Source organism: Talpa occidentalis, unplaced genomic scaffold (assembly GCF_014898055.3).
Source record: "Talpa occidentalis isolate TD23 unplaced genomic scaffold, MPIMG_talOcc4v2.1 talOcc4.14, whole genome shotgun sequence".
Classification (NCBI taxonomy): Eukaryota; Metazoa; Chordata; class Mammalia; order Eulipotyphla; family Talpidae; genus Talpa; species Talpa occidentalis.
Window position 1 is genome coordinate 70,925,431 of NW_023601433.1, and position 17,490 is coordinate 70,942,920.

The following is a 17,490-nucleotide window of genomic DNA, read 5'->3' on the forward strand; positions in this document are numbered from 1 at the left end:
GAAAAAAGGTATTTTAACCTTTCTGAAAGAGAAATGGATTAATCCAAAGTCTTTCCTTCATGATAAACATAAAAATATATAAAGAGGGAAAACGTTGGAGAAACAGCTGTAACAAAAGCACTTTTTGTCCTTTTCTCCCACTTTAACTCAGCTATTTTTTTTAGACATAAATACATTAGTACAGGAAATATATATACCACGGACAATATCAAAAACATATTTTTAAATTTATTTTTAAGTAAAATAGTCACATGGTTGAAAATTCAACAACAGATTTCCTCAGATCTAAACTGGAACACACTCAAGTTAGAAATAAATGATGATTATATCATTTTTAAATTAAAATTATTTCATATGGCTTTATAAAAACCCTATCATTTAAATAAGTTCCCATTAAACAAATTTATTCAAACAAACTACTAAGATTTTGGCAAGGGTAAATTTGAAGAAAGCAAATACATGAAACTTTTAAAACTATTTCAAACTTAATAGTACTGAGATGAAATATGCAGAGCAATAAGACCTGGAATACAAAAACTATCCAAAATAATTAACACAGTATATGCTAAGAGAATTCCTACACAAAGAACTTTAAATTTTTATGAGGTATATTACTCAAGCTACTTTGGTTAGAGGTGCCCGATATACACAATGCTATACAATGATATTTAAAATTCAGACTCCCATTATTATCACGAAAAACATTTAGTCTACTGAACCAATTATCCATACAAAAGTTTCTCAAAGTGAAGTCTGCAGACCACTGAGGACCCCTAAGGCCCTTTCAGGGGCTTACAAGGGCAAAACTATTTTCACAATACTGTTTTTTGCTTCCCTTGGTATGCCGAATGGTGCAAAGGCAGGAGTACACTACCAACCTCTTAGCATGAATCAAGGCAGTAACACCAACTGTACTTGCAGGCACTGTGTTCTTTACTGGCAAGCACTCGGGGGGAAAAAGATATTTCATCTAAATGTTCTGAATGAAGCAGGAAAAAAAAACACCAATTTTATCAAATCTTGATCCTTAAGATATCTTTTCATATTCTGTGTAGCAAAATGGGAAGTATGCATATAGCACTAAGTATTATGGTTGACTTTATGAGAAAAGAAGACTTGTGCAATTTATCCATAAGCTAAATACGTCATTTTTCCATGGAACTTCAAAATACAACTTCACTGTTACTCAAAAAAAATAAAGTATGCTTATTCAGATTGGATGTCTAGCAGGTATTTTTCTAAATATGAATCAAGTAAGCCAATCACTTCAAGGAAAAATCTGTTAATATTTGTTCCAGTAGGGAAATTCCAGCTTTCAAGCAAAAAATTAAAATTTAAGAAAATGTTTATCCATCCCCAAATCCTTGGGAATACTTCAATATTTAAAGGCACGCCCAATACCTGCGGTGACAGGTGATTTTTTTCATATTATATGTCAACAGTCAGAAATCTGCATAACATAATTCAATGAACAAATATTCTCCAAATGACCCATGGAACAACTTTTTTTTTTATAATAAATTTTATTTTTATATTCTCCATACAATTGCAACCCCCTTATTTCAACCCCAATCCCTCCCCTCCTGCCCCCTACCCGCCATAGAGTGTCAGGGAGTATGAAATCTTCACTGATAACAGTTTCAGAACCCCCATTGCAACCAATCTTTAAAAAACCACCTTCTGTTGAATTCTGATGGTCAAAGAAAGATCCACAATTATGCATACACAGGCAATGAATTAACACTCCTCCCTCCCTAACAACAGAACTGTATTAAAGTCAATCTTTCTCATATACGTCAGCCAAAATAAAATATCACAACAGGTTGAATGCAGAAGTAGGTAGAAGAATTGTCTTCCATTAACCAGTCACTAAAAAGATTTGCAATAATATAAAACAATGACACATTTCCCATTAAACTTCTTTTGTTTTGGAAAGTTAAGGTTATTTCTCAGAAAACAGACGATGTTAACAAAAATAAATCCCACTACATATTGTTTTAAATGAATAAATGAGTTAAACTTGTTTTAACTTTTTAATTAAAGATTTATTTTTATTTATACAAGAACTAGGGTACAGGCCATAGATGCGGGGGTTGAGAGGACTCACCAGAGACAGAGCAGGCAGCAGAACAGGCAGACTGACTGAAATACACTACTGAGGGGAGCAGCAGGCAAGACAGGAGAGGTCTGCTGTGCCATGTGGATATCTCCCTGGCCAGCTGGGAATCAAACCTGTGCTGCAGAGGCTGTGGACAGCTTTTCAGCGCTGCGCTCAACCCGCTGCGCTACCAGGGAGGCCCATGTTTTAATTTTCGAAACAGTAAATACTGGTAGGTATGACCCACTAAAAGAAAAGTTCTCTGGGGTCCTCAGTACTTTTTATTTTTAAAGATATTATTTTTATTTATTTATGCATACAAGAACTGGGGTGTATGGTAGAGGTATGGGGGAGGGAGGAGTGAGGGATTCACCAGAGACAAAGTGGGGAGCAGAACAGGCAGATGTACTGAAATACACTGCTGAGGGGAGATGTGGGTGAGACGAGAGGCTTGCTGTGCCATGTGGGTCAGCTCCCAAGCCAGTGGCTGGCAATAGCTTCATAGCACTGAGACTTTTTAAGCCCTGCGCCACCAGGGAGGTTCTGGTCCTCAGTAGTTTTTAATAGTATAAAGGAGTTCTGAGACTTTATGTGTCAGTGCTGTTGGATCTATTTTGCTGAAAATTACTCAGGAGATAAAGACAAAATATTTTAAATTCACACATCCTCACCTATTATTTTCTCTCTTCAGTAAGACTTAGAAAAAATTGTCTTTAATAAAAACATCACTAAGAATGTTTAGAAGGAATTATAGTGTTCATAATAATTTGAATTAAATAATTTCCTAAACCGGCTATTTATTCAATGTCTCTATATCTTAATTACAAAAAAGTAAACATTTAAATATTAACTTTTGGGCCTCCCCGGTGGCGCAGCGGTTGAGCGCTGGGTTGCGAAGCTGCCAGCGACCTCTGCAGCGCAGCGGTTTGATCCCCAGCTGCTCCCCGGCCACCTGAGGAGGGTCCCACATGGCGCGCAGACCTCTCCTGCCGCCCGCTGCTCCCCTCAGCAGTGTACTTCAGTCCTTCTGCCTGCTCTGCTCCCCGCTCTGGCTCTGGTGAATTCTCTCGCCCTCCCGCGCTTCTGACTGTACCCAGTGCACGTATAAACAAAACAAACAAACAAATAAATAAATAAATAAATAAACATGCCTCTATAAATAAATATTAACTTTTGCTAACAACAAAACAGAAGGAATTGCTATAGGCAATCAGATTTTTTTAAATGAATAATTTATTTTTCATATTTTTTTATTTTATACATTTTTTACATCATTTTTCATTTTTGCACAATGCATGCACTTTCATCTTGTTTATAATCCCCATACAATTCCCACCTACTCCCTCCCCTGCCCCACCCCCCCCACCCATATTGTCTCTAGTTTATAGCTGCTTGTTGATTTTGATTTTTACTTTTATTATAATTAGGTTTTTTCCTGGTCTCTTATTTAGGTGTTCTAAATCCCTGCGATGAGTGAGACCATCCAGTATTTTTATTTTTCTTTCTGGCTTATTTCGCTGAGCATGATCCCTACCAGCTCCATCCATGTTGCTGCAAATTGCATGAGTTTATCTTTTTTGATTACTGAGTAATATTCCATTGTGTATATGTACCACTTCTTGATCCAGTCATCTATTTTTGGGCATTTGGGATCTTTCCATAACTTAGCTATTGTAAATAGTGCTGCTATAAATGTAGGGGTGCAAGTGCCCTTTTGGCTTTTTTTTTTTAAAGATTTACTTATTTATGCATACAAGAGCTGGGGCACAGGCCAGAGATGTGGGGGGTGAGAGGATTCACCAGAGATAGAGTGGGGAACAGAACAGGTAGACTGACTGAAATACACTGCTGAAGGGAGCAGCAGGGGAGGCAGAAAAGGTCTGCTTCGCCATGTGGGTTCCTCCTTGGCCGGTTGGGGGATCGAACTCATGCTGCAGAGGCTGCAGACAGCTTCACAGGTTGCGTCTTAACCTCTTGCACCACCAAGGGAGGTCCCAGGTGCCCTTTTGAATTAATGTTTCTGTGTCCTTTGGGTAAATACCTAGGAGTGGAATTGCTGGATCATATGGAAGCTCCATCTTTAGCAGGCTGAGGAATCTGCACACAGCTTTCCATAGTGGTTGGACCAGTTTGCCTTCCCACCAACAGTGCAGGAGAGTTCCTTTTTCTCCACATCCTCGCCAGTACTTGTTGTTGCTAGTTTTTTTAATATGTGCCATTCTCACTGGTGTAAGATGGTATCTCATTATAGTTTCAATTTGCATTTCTTGATTACAAGTTATGCATCACTTGATTACAAGTGATGTTGAACATTTTTTCATATGCCTGTTGGCCATCTGCATTTCCTCTTTGGAGAAGTTTCTTTTTAGCTCTTCTGCCCATTTCTTGACTGGATTATTTACTTTGCTTTTGTTAAGTCTCATCACCTCTTTGTAGATTTTTGTGATCAGTCCTTTATCATTAGTGTTGTGTACAAAAATTTTCTCCCAATCGGTAGGGTGTCTCTTTGTTTTGGTTACCGTCTCTTTTCCTGTACAGAAGTGCTTTAATTTGATGTAGTCCCAGCTGTTTATCTTTACCTTCACTATCACTGCTTTGGATGATGTGTCTTTAAAGATGTTACTGAGGTGTATGTCATGTAGTGTTTTCCCCGATATTTCCTTCTATGTATTTTATGGTTTCAGGTCTCATGTCTATTTTTTAATCCATTTTGTGTTGGTTTTTGTGCATGGTGTGAGGTAGTAGTCAAGCTTCATTTCTATGCATGTAGCGACCCAGTTTTCCCAGCACCATTTATTGAACAAACTTTCTTTGCTCCATTGCATATTCTTGCTCCTTTGTCAAAGATCAGTTATTCTGTGGGTTTATTTCTGGATTTTCTATTTGGTTCCATTGGTCCATGCGTCTCTTCTTGTTCCAGTACCATGCAGTTTTGATATTATGGCTTTGTAATATAGTTTGAAGTCTGAGAGTAAGATACCTCCATTCCCTTCTTTTTTTCAGGAGAGCTTTGGCTATTCGGGGTTTTCAGTGGTTCCATATGAATTTCATCAATATTTGTTCTATTTCTTTGAAGAATGTCATTGAAATTTTTATTGGAATAGCATTGAATCTGTAAATTGCTTTTGGTAGGATGGCCATTTTGATGATGTTAATTCTTCCAATCCATGAGCAGGGGATGTCTTTCCACTTCTTTGTGTCTTCTTCTATTTCTTTTAACAGTGTTTATAGTTTTCTTTGTATAGGTCCTTTACCTCTTTTGTTAGGTTTATTCCCAAGTATTTTATTTTTTTTGTTTCAATAATAAAAGGGATGGTTTTCTTGATTTCTTCTTCCTCAGATTTATTGTTTGTGTATAGGAAGGCTACTGATTTTTGTGTGTTGATTTTGTATCCTGCTATTTTACTAAACTGATTGATTAGTTTGATTAGTTTTTCTGTGGCGTTTTTAGGATTCCCTAAGTATATTATCATATCATCTGCAAATAGTGATAGTTTAACTTCTTCCTTCCCTATTTGGATTCTGTTATGTCGTTCTGTTGTCTTATTGCTCTAATTAGGACTTCCAGTATTATACTGAAAAGCAGTGGTGACAGTAGACATCCTTGTCGTGTTCCAGATCTTAATGGAAATGCTTTTAAGTAAAGTGAATAAATTAGAAATACACTCTTAATGAAAAACATCAGAATTGTAGAACTGGGAGTCACAGAAACAAAATCTACTAAAAACCATCATAAGGGCCTCCCCGGTAGCACAGTGGCTGAGCGCTGGGTTGCGAAGCTGCCCACAGCCTCTGCAGCGCAGCGGTTTGATCCCCAGCTGCTCCCCGGCCACCGGAGGAGGGACCCACATGGCTCGCAGACCTCTCCTGCCGCCCGCTGCTCCCCTCAGCAGTGTACTTCAGTCCTTCTGCCTGCTCTGCTCCCCGCTCTGGCTCTGGTGAATTCTCTCACCTTCCCGCGCTTCTGACTGTACCCAGTGCTTGTATAAATAAATAAAAATAAATCTTTAAAAAATAAAAATATAAATAAATAAATAAAAAATAAAAACCATCATAAATGTCACTCTGGACATAATCCATGTCATGTGCATCACTTTACAGAGGATAAGAGAAAGCTAAAGACTAGTTAAGACACAACTAATTAGTGATGGAATGAAGACTAGAATCAAGCTTCCGACACTTGGACAGTAAATGTAAACTTTTGAGAGTTCATTTGCCAGGCACTAGGCAGATAATGAAAATATGGAAATAAACAAAACAAATTTGGTCTTGCTTTCCTACAGACTAGCATCAAGCGTCAAATAAATATAATGAATGCCACTGAGGAAATATACACGATTCCAGTGGTATATTTAAGAGAGTACAAATGGATCTAGTGGGCAAGAGAAGAGGTCTTTTAAGGACGTAATCTACCTATGATTGCTATCTACAAACATCCTTGTCACTTCTCTCCTTCCTTAAGAATTCTAGCATCTAGCTCACTAGTTCACCACTGTTCCTATCATGATTCTCAGTGATGTCAACATTTACTCAGATAACCCACCTATAACCCTTGTCTCTTATTCAACTGATCTGAACTTTTTCTTCACCACAAGCAAAAATTCTCATGGTCATCACTAATAATTACACCATTTCCAAAAATCTAGATTTCAAAAATTTCATTATGAACATCCAACCTCTATCTTTGCAATTTACTTAAGTATTTCAATCCAACTAGCCTTTGATATCACAAGACTGCCCACCCATTAGCCCTACCCATGTCCCAACTAGTATGAGCTCTAAGAATAAAATATAGATCAGATTCTGAAGAGTTAGCACAAAAAAAAAAAAAAAAAGCAAAGTAGTTCTGCATCAATAAACTACATTGACTGGTTACTGAAATATATTTGGGATACACTGGGTTAAATAAAATGTATTGCTAAAATTAATTTCAAAGTTTATATATTTTAAAAGATAGCTACTAGAATTTTTTAATAACATGTGATTGACATTTTTATTCATGCTGACCTGTTATCTGAAGACAATAAACACTGATGTCTCTGGCCTAGCTATGTGATTGTCTAACAGGTATCTCATACCTAACATGTGTACAATAGGTCTCATGATATATCCCCCATTCCCATGTGCTACCATCCACTGATGTGCTTAAGAACAAAATATAAACCAGAAGTCAAGCTTAGATTCCAATTTTTCCTTCATAATCCACATCCAATCCACATAAATCCTACTGCTTTAAAAATATCCAACCTCTGTCCTCAATTCCTTATTCCGCCTACTTTTAAAGTATAAGCCATGGTCGTTTCCTGCCTGACTACTACAATACCATCCCTGCTGAGCAACTGCTCTTACTTTCCCATCATATGTTTTCCACTCAGCAGTCTGAACTGTTTAAAAAGTCAAATCAAGTACTCTAATGATAATCCCATCACACTTAGATAAAATTCAACCTCCTTTCAAGGCCCTACACAACCTGGCCCTTCTCTGATCTCTCTCCTACCAGCCCTACCTTCTCATTACCTACCTACCAACCACATCATCCTTACAAAGATTTTCCCCATCTGGGATGCTTTGTGCTTCCCTTTTCCTTAGGCCTTCACAAGGAAAATGCCCTATCTGCCTTCCAGGTCTCGGCTCAAGGGTAACCACCACAAAGAGTCACGACCTTCCCTAAAAAGATCCTCTTTCCCAACCCCAATTTTCTGTATTCTGCCTCTCTGTTTCTTTTCTAAACAGCACTCTTCCTTTCTGAAATAAGTTTTACCTTTTGGTGCCAGATATAAAAGGCCACATATTGTATAATTCCATTTATATGAAACATAAAATAGGTAAATTCATAGAAATACAAAGCAAATGGATGTCAGGTGCTGGGGTGTGGGCCAAAACAGCTGATGTATATGGGTGTTTTGGTTTCAGCTTTGTTTTTTTTGAGGGGTGACAAATATATTTTGAAACTATTAATGTGAGGGCTGCACAAAACTGTGAATATACTAAATACCACTGAACTGAACACTTTTCAATGGTTAGCCTTCTAGTATATGAAATATACCTCAAAAAAATTCCACTATGAAGCAAATAATAGTTATATTTTAATCAACCTATGGCAGAATTCACTAATAAAAGAATCTGTCAATTAAAAATATATTAACTATTTAAAAAACTTTCGGCCTCCCTGGTGGCACAAGGGGCTAAGCACCGCACTATGAAGCAATCTGCAGCCTCTGCAGCAAGAGTTCGATCCCTGCCAGGGAGGTGACCCACATGGGGGAGCAGACCTCTCCTGATTTGCCAGCTGCTCCCAACAGCAGTGTATTTCAGTCAGTCTACCTGTTCTGTTCCCCACTCTGTCTTCTGTGAATCCTCTCATCCCCAGCATCTCTGGCCTGTGCCTTGTATGCATAAATAAATATTTGTGCCTTGTATGCATAAATAAATATTTATGCCTTGTATGCATAAATAATATTTATGCCTTGTATGCATAAATAAATAAATCTTTAAAAATATTTTTTTTCTACTTCTTTTTGTCACAAGAAAGTTGTAATAACATTTTTTCTTTTCCCCATTTACAGAAGCTATAGAATGGATTTTAAAAGCCCTTATATTTTAGAAATACACATGAAAATATTTATAGACAAAATGATATGTTAAACACAGGCTTCACAATTATGGTAAGGAGGGCCTGCCTGGTGGCACAAGGGGTTAAGACACAACCTATGAAGCTCACCACAGCCACCGCAGCATGAGTTGGATCCCCAGTCAGGGAGCGAACCACATGGCGCAGCAGACCTCTCCTGACTCACCCACTGCTCCCCTCAGCAGTGTATTTCAGTAGATCTGCCCGCTCTGCTATCCACTGTCTGTGGTGAATCCTCTCACCCCCCACACCTCTGACCTGTACCCCAGTTCTTGTATGTATAAATAAATTTTTAAAAAATAAAATTATGGTAGGGAGACAGGAAAGGGGCATGACCATGAGTTGATAGTGACTACTAACTAAAGTTCAATGATGAATATATTGGATATGATATTATTCTACTCTTTCCATTTCCAGATGATTGAAATTTTCCAAAAGTTTTAATTACTATGCTAATAATTAGTAAAATAAGACTTAAAATTAGTTTCCTTATACTTTAAACTATACTTGAGATAATCCTACTAATATTCTTTAGTAGATGTAAAAAGCAATTCTGCAAACATTTACTGAATGTAAGTACAGATGCCTATCAAGCTCAGAATCCATTTGATAACAAAAACACCATCTTCCTTAGGCTGTTTTGTTTAGTTTACTTTCAGATTTTCTTTACAAACATTAATTCATTACCCTATTTTGGAGAAATTTTCAAAATTAGTATATTCAAGTTTAATTGAACTTATTAGACTTGACACAGAGTGGTAAGAAATACTAAAAAAACTTAAGTCTCCTTTCTAAGGAATTAATGTTTACTGTTGAAATGATCAGGTGAGCTATTTTCTTTAAAAACAAAATCCAATAGTTGCCATTTTCCACATGCCTTATCTTCTCAATGCTGTACTTTCTTTAAAAAAAAAATCCTTATTTTTGTTGGCAAGAATCTCATTAAGTTTTAAGGTCTAGAAAACTTATAGTCTGAGGTTTGACTATTTTTTCTTCCAAAAACCAGACTATAACATCATTAAAATTACAATCAACAGAAAAAGACATTAGAAAAATAAACAGCTCCCCCACCAAACTTTTTAACATTTCCAAATTAGCATTGAGCTATTACTTTTACTTTACTTTTTTAACCTTACCAACACCATTCTCATGGATCTTATAAAATTAAATCTACATAGTCTCCTAATGTTTGAATCAACCTCTTGTTCCAATATGAGCACGCTTCCTTTCTGGCTAATATAGTCATATCTGTTAACTCATAAAATGTGTAGTTCCTAGGACATAATTGCACCAAAGATAAATAGTGCTATTTAAATGGCCACAGACCACACCTCCAATTCAACAAATACCTCTTTCCACTACAAGGAGTATTATTAGCATTCTTCAGCAATCAGAACCAACTGGAGAAAACAGAAGCACGTAGAAGGAATTAGAAAACTGTCCTTATCCTCCGGGGGTATTTCAACAGCTTTCTAAAAAATCCTTTCCCCAAAACTTGCTGAAACACATATTAAAACCAGGGACCTAAAAAGACCAGGACAGATGAAGGTATCACATATTAAAGCTTTTACTAGTATTAAAGTTACAAAAAGAAAAAAGAAGTAATTCTTTTTAATAGAAACTTTCAAATGATACACAGTCCTAAAGAATACTCCATGTTCTTGAGAGTATTATTAGTAAGAACTGGTCTTACATTCCATCCTTACAAAGACTTTCATAAGACCTAATATGCAAGGTCAAATCCTGTTTGGACAACAGAACTAACAAACATGTTATGAGAGGGCGTGGGTCAATCTAACAATTGAACATCATCCATAAAATTATCTAAAACCCTGTTTGGTTTTTCTTTTTATTGCAATATAAATGACATAAAACATCCATTGCAGGTATAGGACATAATGGACTCCATATCTGCATATACTACAAAAAGATCACCACAGTAAGTCTAGTTAACATCTGTCACCACAGTTGCAACTTTTTTTTCCCTTGTGAGAACTTTTAAAATTTACTCTCTGAAATTTTTAAATATGTAATACAATATTTTTAATTGTAGTCACCACACAATACATTACTAAAGTCCTATTTAACTCATTCAGATTTCCAACCCGCTTTACTGAAACTTCAAAGCGTCAAAGAATTCTAAACCACTTCCAAGCCATCCTAATCCTCAATCACTTTGACCATCTTTACCTGAACTTAGCTTTGTGGAAATATCAAAGCTACCCAAAATATTTCAAGACATTTTGTTAATTTCAACTTATTCTACAAATTTTCTTATAACTGCAAAGCTGAATCAGAACGAACAGGAGAGCGATGCAAAGAAAGGAAAAGGACCCACTGAACTCAGTGAAAAACTAGCCTATGATTCCCATAACTCAACACTTCAAGTGCCAAAACTCTCATCCCTTGGCAACCCAGGCAAGTCCCCAAGTTACAGTCACACCTGGTTTTCACGTTTACAACCTACATCTCAGAAGAACCAATGGTAAAAGGATTGTTTAGATTCCCAGACATGCTGAGGAAGAATCTGAGTTCTAGATGCCATCAGTGTCAGGAAAGAACAGAATTCTAGACTCCTGCACACAGAAAAAATAAAGCCTGTGGAGTCTGCGGAAGTCGGAAATCCCAACTGCCAATTACTAACTGCATGATCAAACAAAAGTTATTTAACTTTTCTGAGTTCTGATAAAAGATAATAGAAATCAACCAGAAAAATCTATGAGAGTAGGTACTCAATAAATAAAAAGTTCTATTGCCCTCTTCCCTTTTCCACTACCCTTTGCACATTCTTTTTATCCCGTTTTACAGTAGGTACCCAATCCAGTATTCAGATCTTAGGATACAGAATCAGAAAATCTAGGTCTGATTCCAGACACTATTTAAAATGAGATGTGAAACTTTATTAGGCTAGGTATTTAATGCCTCTGAACATCAGATTACTCATCTGATAGAGAAAAAAAGGCATCCAATTATCATAATAATTAAGTGACACAGTTTATCGACTGGGATAAATTGTACAGTGCCAGAAATGTTACCTACTTCTACCTACTCCAAAGTGCTCTTGCTCAAGGGGCCTCCCTGGTGGAGCAGGGGGTTAAGACGCAACCTATGAAGCTATCCACAGCCACTACAGCATGAGTTCGATCTCCAGCCAAGGAGCTACCCACATGGCGCAGCAGACCTCTCCTGACTCACCTGCTGCTCCCCTCAGCAGTGTATTTCGTTCACTCTGCCTGTTCTATTCCCCACTCTGTCTCTGGTGAAGCCTCTCACCTCCACACCTGTACCCCAGCTCTTGTATCCATAAATAAATAAATCTTAAAAAAAAAAAAAGTGCTCTTGCTCAAAAATTACCTGCATTCCATGCCAAAAGTGCACAATGATCAAATGAGCAAATAATAAGTCCTGGGATGAGGAAAGCAAGCTAAATTAAGTAGCCCATTAACAGCATTATCTTTATATTCTCAGTTAGAATATACATGGTAATTCATATAAAGTTTCTGTTGATGGAATTCCAGGTAAAAAAACTGAATTAAATTAAAAAGTTTAGCTAGGATATATGGAAGACTTTTCTATCCTTAGTCAACCTAACAATCTGCATGCAGGGAAATTTGAAGCAGCTTCTACCACTTTTCATTTAGCTACCCTTCTTATTTCCCAAAATAGTTTCCAAAGGCAAAAGCAGTATGGACATTAAAGGAGAGCAAAGAAAATTAGTCAGATGAATGAGTGGGTACAAGTTGAGGAGTGACTATTCTTGAAATAATCCAACAGAAAAAAATGAAACTAAAGCAGGATAGAGAGGTAGATTTCTATGTCTAAAGAAATGTGTGGGGCCTCCCTGGTGGCGCAAGGGATTAAGTCTCAGCACTATGAAGCTGTCCACACCCACAGCAGCACAGAGTTCCATCCTCAGCCAGGGAGCTAACCCTGGAGAGGTCTGATGCAGCAGACCTCTCCTGTCTCGCTGCTCTCCTCAACAATGTATTTCGGTGGATCTGCCTATTCTGCTCCCCACTCTGTCTCTGGTGAATCCTCTCACCTCCCGCACCTCTTGCCTATACTACAGTTCTTGTATGCATAAATAAATAAACCTTTAAAAAGTAAATGTGTGGGTTTAAAAAAAAAGCACTCTCTACTTTAAATAGTTCCCCATAACAATTTCAAAATCACTTTCAAGGTGGAATACCCTTTTGAGAAGTTTTACTATTAATAATACAATTTAACAAAGTCATTAGGGCCCAAAGAGCTAATAAGTACTCAAGCACTTAATTGCACTATAGTCAAAAGAACCTGTCAGCTAGTACAGCTGAACTAAACTGTAATTCCAAACTGTAGGAAAGTAACAAAATGAAAATTGAATTCTCAAAAATCACTAACTCATTCACCTTGGGTATAAAAAATTATCACAACACAAGTAGCCACATACTTTCTCTGCGAAAGTATGTAGAGAGTTGGTTAAAACTCAGTAAGACTCACAGAAAGAATAGTGAAAAATCTCAAAAGACATTCAAATGGGTATTTCTAGTATTATTTGCACTTGCAGCATCAAAGGTAGAGCACAGCACAGTCAGCTACTTCATCACCTTCCACAGAGTCTTCATCATCTTCTGCGCCTATCTGAGCACTGATCCTATCTGTACATCTTCAAAAGGCAGCTAGTAGCTTGCATAATGCAGCCCAAAGTTTAAAGACTACAAGATAAACATTGCTATGGGTGAATTTCATCTCCCACTCCCACCTTCCCACCCCCAAGTAAAATCAGAATACCTCACTGGAGTCAAGTTTAGGGCCACCAAATAAACTTGGACCCACTGACATGGATAGATCTTGGCACCATGGCACTAGCATGTTTAAAGTAAGAGATCACGTAAGAAATAACATGTCAGAATCAGGGATATTACTGGTGATTAGAAGTGCTGCAAAGTTACATGACTGGAGGTGGGAGGGAAGGAGGAGAAAATGAAAGGGGTCAAAGGGGAAGAAAAAAAAAAAAAAACCTTACAGCACCCAACTACCTGAAAAAAGAAATAGTCAACAGACAGGTCAAAACACGTTTGCATTTGCCAACACGTAGCAGTTACCACACCATATATTTGTTAGATTTCCCAACAGACAAAACAAAAAGAAGTCACTTCTTTATGAAGTACTGATCTGCCTACTTCTACAAAGCAATGAATTTTTTGGAATGGGGGCAATTTAAATTTAAGTTCCTGTGCTTTCCCTCACACTTTCAAAATCTTTAAAACTTTCAGCAAACTGAGATTCACCTCAATTTAAGGCTTTTCATGTTAACTTGAATGAACTTTAGTTTTAACACCAATAAGCTATAAAATCTATTTCCTGTTTGAAAACTACAGCTACATTTCTACTATCTATTAAAGTAGTTTTAAAAGGTCAAATACAAAGTTTGCAGAAACAAGGAATACAGTAGCTATGGCAAGCGTTCAATTCAACAAGTTTACTTATCAGTAGAATTCCTAAAGTAAAAGCTTGAAAAAAAAAGTATGAGATAAATTCCTAGTAGTGCTACTGAAGATACAATGTTACTAATATGGAAATTGAGAAATATTCAAAACATTCTGAAAACAGTATCCCCTTCTAAAAATAAAGAGGAGGAAAAGCATTTGCCAACACAGAAACTATTGGTTCTTAAAAATGATAATTACATGGGAGGCATATCTATAAAAACTTCTAAAACTGCAATACTCTAAACCTTTCAAAGCACCTTTTGGACATGCCTTCCACTAGCCAGGGAGTTTCTGGTGCCATTACATTGCTACAGAGGACTCTGCTACTTTATTTGCTTCTATAGCAAACTGTTGGCTTATGCAGTTAAAGATCTGCAAAGAAACTCCCACAACATAATCACTTTCAATCACTGAAATAAAAGCAAACAAAAATCTGTCACAGATACGGCCCCTAGAATTATCTAATAAATTTACAGTAAACATTTTGCGTTCTCGTTCTGACCCGAAATATGTTCCGTAATCTCGCTGGATCCACGTTCTCTACAATTACTTCGGTTGCAGAGAAACCTCAGAAAATAAGCAACCGGTGATTACACCATTCTATTTTAAGTTACTTAGGAAGCTAACACTTCAAGAACTTTTGGGCAAGACAGCGGATTTAAGACATTTTTTCCCCAAGTAGCCGACAACAATTGTGTTTTATAATAATGATAGCCCAAATAATTTCTGTCAACATCACAGTGGGGCGGAACTGAAAATGATGGGGGGGGGGTGAGAGGGGACCCCGATTTGAAAATGGACAGGCAGGCAGCCTGACAAACCTTCAATTAGAAGAATTGGAAGATTAACTTCTCTTCTCCTCTGCGCCCTCCCTCACTCCCCACCCGCTTCCTCCTCTCCTCGGGGAGGTCTGTGTAATGTGACTCATGACAAATTTTTAAAAAATAAATAAATAAAAGACACACCCTCTGGGTTGAACTGACATAATCGCCCCCACCCCGCTTTTCCTCTCCCTTCAGCTGCTCCTCCCAGCGCCTCCTCCCTGCCCTTTCCTCCGCCGGCCCCAGACCCCACTCCGGGTGGGGAGCCGCGGGGCGCGCCCCCGGGTCAGCGGCGGCGGGCGGGAGGCTGTTGGGGGGCCGCGCGGCCCGGGGTGGGGGGGGCGAGCCCGCGGGGAGGCGGGCGGCCAGGGGGCGCCGGCGGCTGCGGGCTCCCCGGTTCCCTCGCCCATTTTTCTGTCTCTCCCTCCGCGGCTTCAACCCCCACAGCCACTTCCTGTACCGCAGCCCGACTCCCTCAGCCCCGCCGCCCGGTCCCTGCCCGCCCGCGGCCGGGGTCGGGGTTCGGGGTTCGGGACGGAGGCGGCCGCCCAGGGCAGGGCAGGTCCCCACCCCGCCCAGGGGGCTGGTCACTCGCGCGGCCGGCGCCGGGTCCGCGGCCCCGACCGCCCGCCCGCCCGCCCGCGCCCGCCCCGCGCCGCGCGCTCACCTGTATGTAGTTGTTCTCACAGTAGTCCGCGACCCGGGTCAGGTTCTGGTAACTCTCTATCAGCGCCCGCTTGCCAGACGGGATCTCCTCCTCTAGTAACATCTGCAGCTCTGCCATTTTCCACCCCTCTGCATCGCTTCCTCTCGCGTTAAAGAGACAGAGGCAGCGGGAGCCGCGGCGGCTCGGAGCACCTCTCAGCCCGGATACAAATCGCCTACCCGCCCTCCCGCCTGGTATTGTGGGACGGCGCCCCCGCCCCTTCCTCTGCACTCCCTCCGCCCACCTCCACCCGCGGCGCGCAGCCACCTTAGTCTCGTTCCCTCTCGCGAGGATTCATGGCTGGTTTGGCAGCGCCACCATTCCCGTCCCGCCCCGCGGGATTTTTTTTTTTTTTCCTTTGGCAGGGAATTCTGGGAAATGTGGTCTCTCGCGGGCTGGGTGACTCATCAACAGCGCATGCGTCCAGGTAGCGTTGGAAACGACCGAGAGGGTAAGGAAGTGTTGGAACGAGGTTTGGTTGAAGTCTGGCGTTTGCTGACAGCTCCGAGAGATGGCGCCACAGAGTAATAAAACCGGTTTCTCCAGAAGGCAGTGAAACTTGGCGAAAGTTAGGGAAATGACAGTGAATCAGAGATGTCGATTGTGATAAAGATCAAAACGGGAGGGCGTTCCTGGTGGCGCAAGGGGTTAAGCACCGCGCTATGAAGCAATCCACAGCCTCTGCAGCGCGAGTTCGATCCCTGACCAGGGAGCTGGCTCACAGGGCACAGCAGACCTCTCCTGCCTTGCCCACTGCTCCCCTCAGCAGTGTACTTTAGTCAGTCTGCCTGTTCTGCTCCCCACTCTGTCTCTGGTGAGTCCCCCCACCACCCCCAACCCCGCATCTCTGGCCTGTACCCCAGTTGTTGTATGCATAAATAAATAAATATTTTTTTTAAAAAATAAAATTTTAGCTCCATCTAAAATGGATGGCGCTGGAAGGGATCATGCTCAGTGAAATAAGCCAGAAAGAAAAAGAAAAATACCGGATGGTCTCACTCATAGCAGGAATCTAGAAAACTTAAATAAGGGACCAGGAAAATGAATAACTATAAGAAAGTGAAAATCAAAATCAACAAAAAACTATGAATCAGAGACACTCTATGGGAGGTGGGGGGTGGGGAGGGGAGGGATTGGGGTCAAAATAAGGGGGTTGCAATTGTATGGGGAATAGAAAAATAAAATTTAATTAAAAAATAAAATTTTAAAATTTAAAAAGATAAAAATTCGTTTCTATCTTGACCAAACAAGTTTAAGCTTAGACAATTAAGGAGTTTAGCTAAGGGCACTGAATATAATAACAGTAAAGTCCTCTGACTTTAATATCAGTTTTCTTTTCTAAGAAGCATAACAACTAACACTATCTGTTTAAATATAAGGATTCATATAAAGCCCACTCAAAGAAGTTATCCTTTATATCTTTAAGGTAATAGAGTTGAATATGCTCCCTTCACATTTAAAAAAAAAAAACAACCTAGGACCTCCATGGTGACGCAAGGGGTTAAGTCTCAGCACTATGAAGCTATCGCCAGCCACTTCAGAACAAGTTCAATCCCTGCCCAGGGAGCTAACCCACACGGAGCAGCAGACCTCTCCTGTCTTGCCCGCAGCTCGTCTCAACAGTGTATTTCAGTCAATCTGCCTGTTCTGTTCCCCATTCTGTATCTGCTGAATCCTCATCTCCCCCACACCTCTGGCCTGTACCCCAGTTCTTATATGCATAAGTAAATAAATCTTTAAAAAATAAAAATAAATGGGGTTTG

The 17,490-nt window shown here is 39.5% G+C and overlaps 1 protein-coding gene across 15 annotated transcripts in view; it reads right to left on the reverse strand.

The window, feature by feature from the left end:
* ABI1 (abl interactor 1) overlaps window positions 1–15,966 on the reverse strand; it is a 71,211-nt gene extending 55,245 nt beyond the window's left edge. For 10 of the 15 annotated variants that reach the window (XM_037510745.2, XM_037510739.2, XM_037510742.2 and 7 more), the window contains exon 1: window positions 15,689–15,898. In XM_037510745.2, coding sequence (XP_037366642.1) covers window positions 15,689–15,805 — 117 coding nt within the window. In that variant the 5' untranslated portion in view covers window positions 15,806–15,898. Of the gene's footprint in view, window positions 1–15,688 lie in introns of all 15 variants that reach the window. The other 5 variants (XM_037510741.2, XM_054695183.1, XM_037510740.2 and 2 more) reach the window with 4 other exon arrangements.
* Window positions 15,967–17,490: the final 1,524 nt, after the last annotated feature.